This window comes from Charadrius vociferus, unplaced genomic scaffold (genome assembly GCF_000708025.1).
Source record: "Charadrius vociferus isolate BGI_N301 unplaced genomic scaffold, ASM70802v2 scaffold2820, whole genome shotgun sequence".
Taxonomy (NCBI): domain Eukaryota; kingdom Metazoa; phylum Chordata; class Aves; order Charadriiformes; family Charadriidae; genus Charadrius; species Charadrius vociferus.
This window is the reverse complement of record NW_009646460.1, coordinates 9,313-9,701: the sequence shown is the minus strand read 5'-3', so window position 1 is coordinate 9,701 and position 389 is coordinate 9,313. Positions and strand designations below refer to the sequence as shown.

Below are 389 nucleotides of genomic sequence, written 5' to 3'. Positions count from 1 at the left end.
CCCTGATGCGGCGCTGCCGCGGCGGCACCAGTTCCTGCCCACAGTCGCCATCCCAGGCGGAGCCGCGGCTGTGCCCACATCCCCCACATACAGAGGGACAGAGCTGGGCTCCCTGTCACAGACGTGTTTTGCAGCCCCCGGGGGGTGTGGGATGGGTGCCCCAACCCAGCGATGGGCTCCAGCTGGGGTGGGGGGGTGCTGGGTGCTGCTGTGTTGGTGTTGCTCCAGCTGGGATGATGGGCAGGGTGCTGTGCCCTCCGGGGTGTCTTCCAGTGTCACAGCTATTCTGCGTTCCCCTGGGAGCCATCATGTGCCTTCTCCTCGCAGCGGGGCTCGTCTGCCCCGGGCAGGGGCACGGTGGCCAGGCGCCGGGTGCCAGCCCGGGTGGG

At 69.7% G+C, this 389-nt stretch overlaps 2 protein-coding genes across 2 annotated transcripts in view; both read right to left on the bottom strand.

Moving 5' to 3' along the window:
- The window catches only part of LOC104284491, a gene marked incomplete at its 3' end in the record, with an annotated part of 9,325 nt that extends 9,274 nt beyond the window's left edge, over positions 1-51 (bottom strand). The window contains exon 1 of the mRNA XM_009882835.1: positions 43-51. Coding sequence (XP_009881137.1) covers positions 43-51 — 9 coding nt within the window. The remainder of the gene's footprint in view (positions 1-42) is intronic.
- A 255-nt stretch (positions 52-306) lies between these two features.
- Positions 307-389, bottom strand: part of LOC104284482 (tubulin monoglycylase TTLL3) — a 3,844-nt gene continuing 3,761 nt past the window's right edge. Inside the window, 1 exon segment of the mRNA XM_009882824.1 lies at positions 307-337. Within this exon segment, the coding sequence (XP_009881126.1) occupies positions 307-337 (31 nt within the window).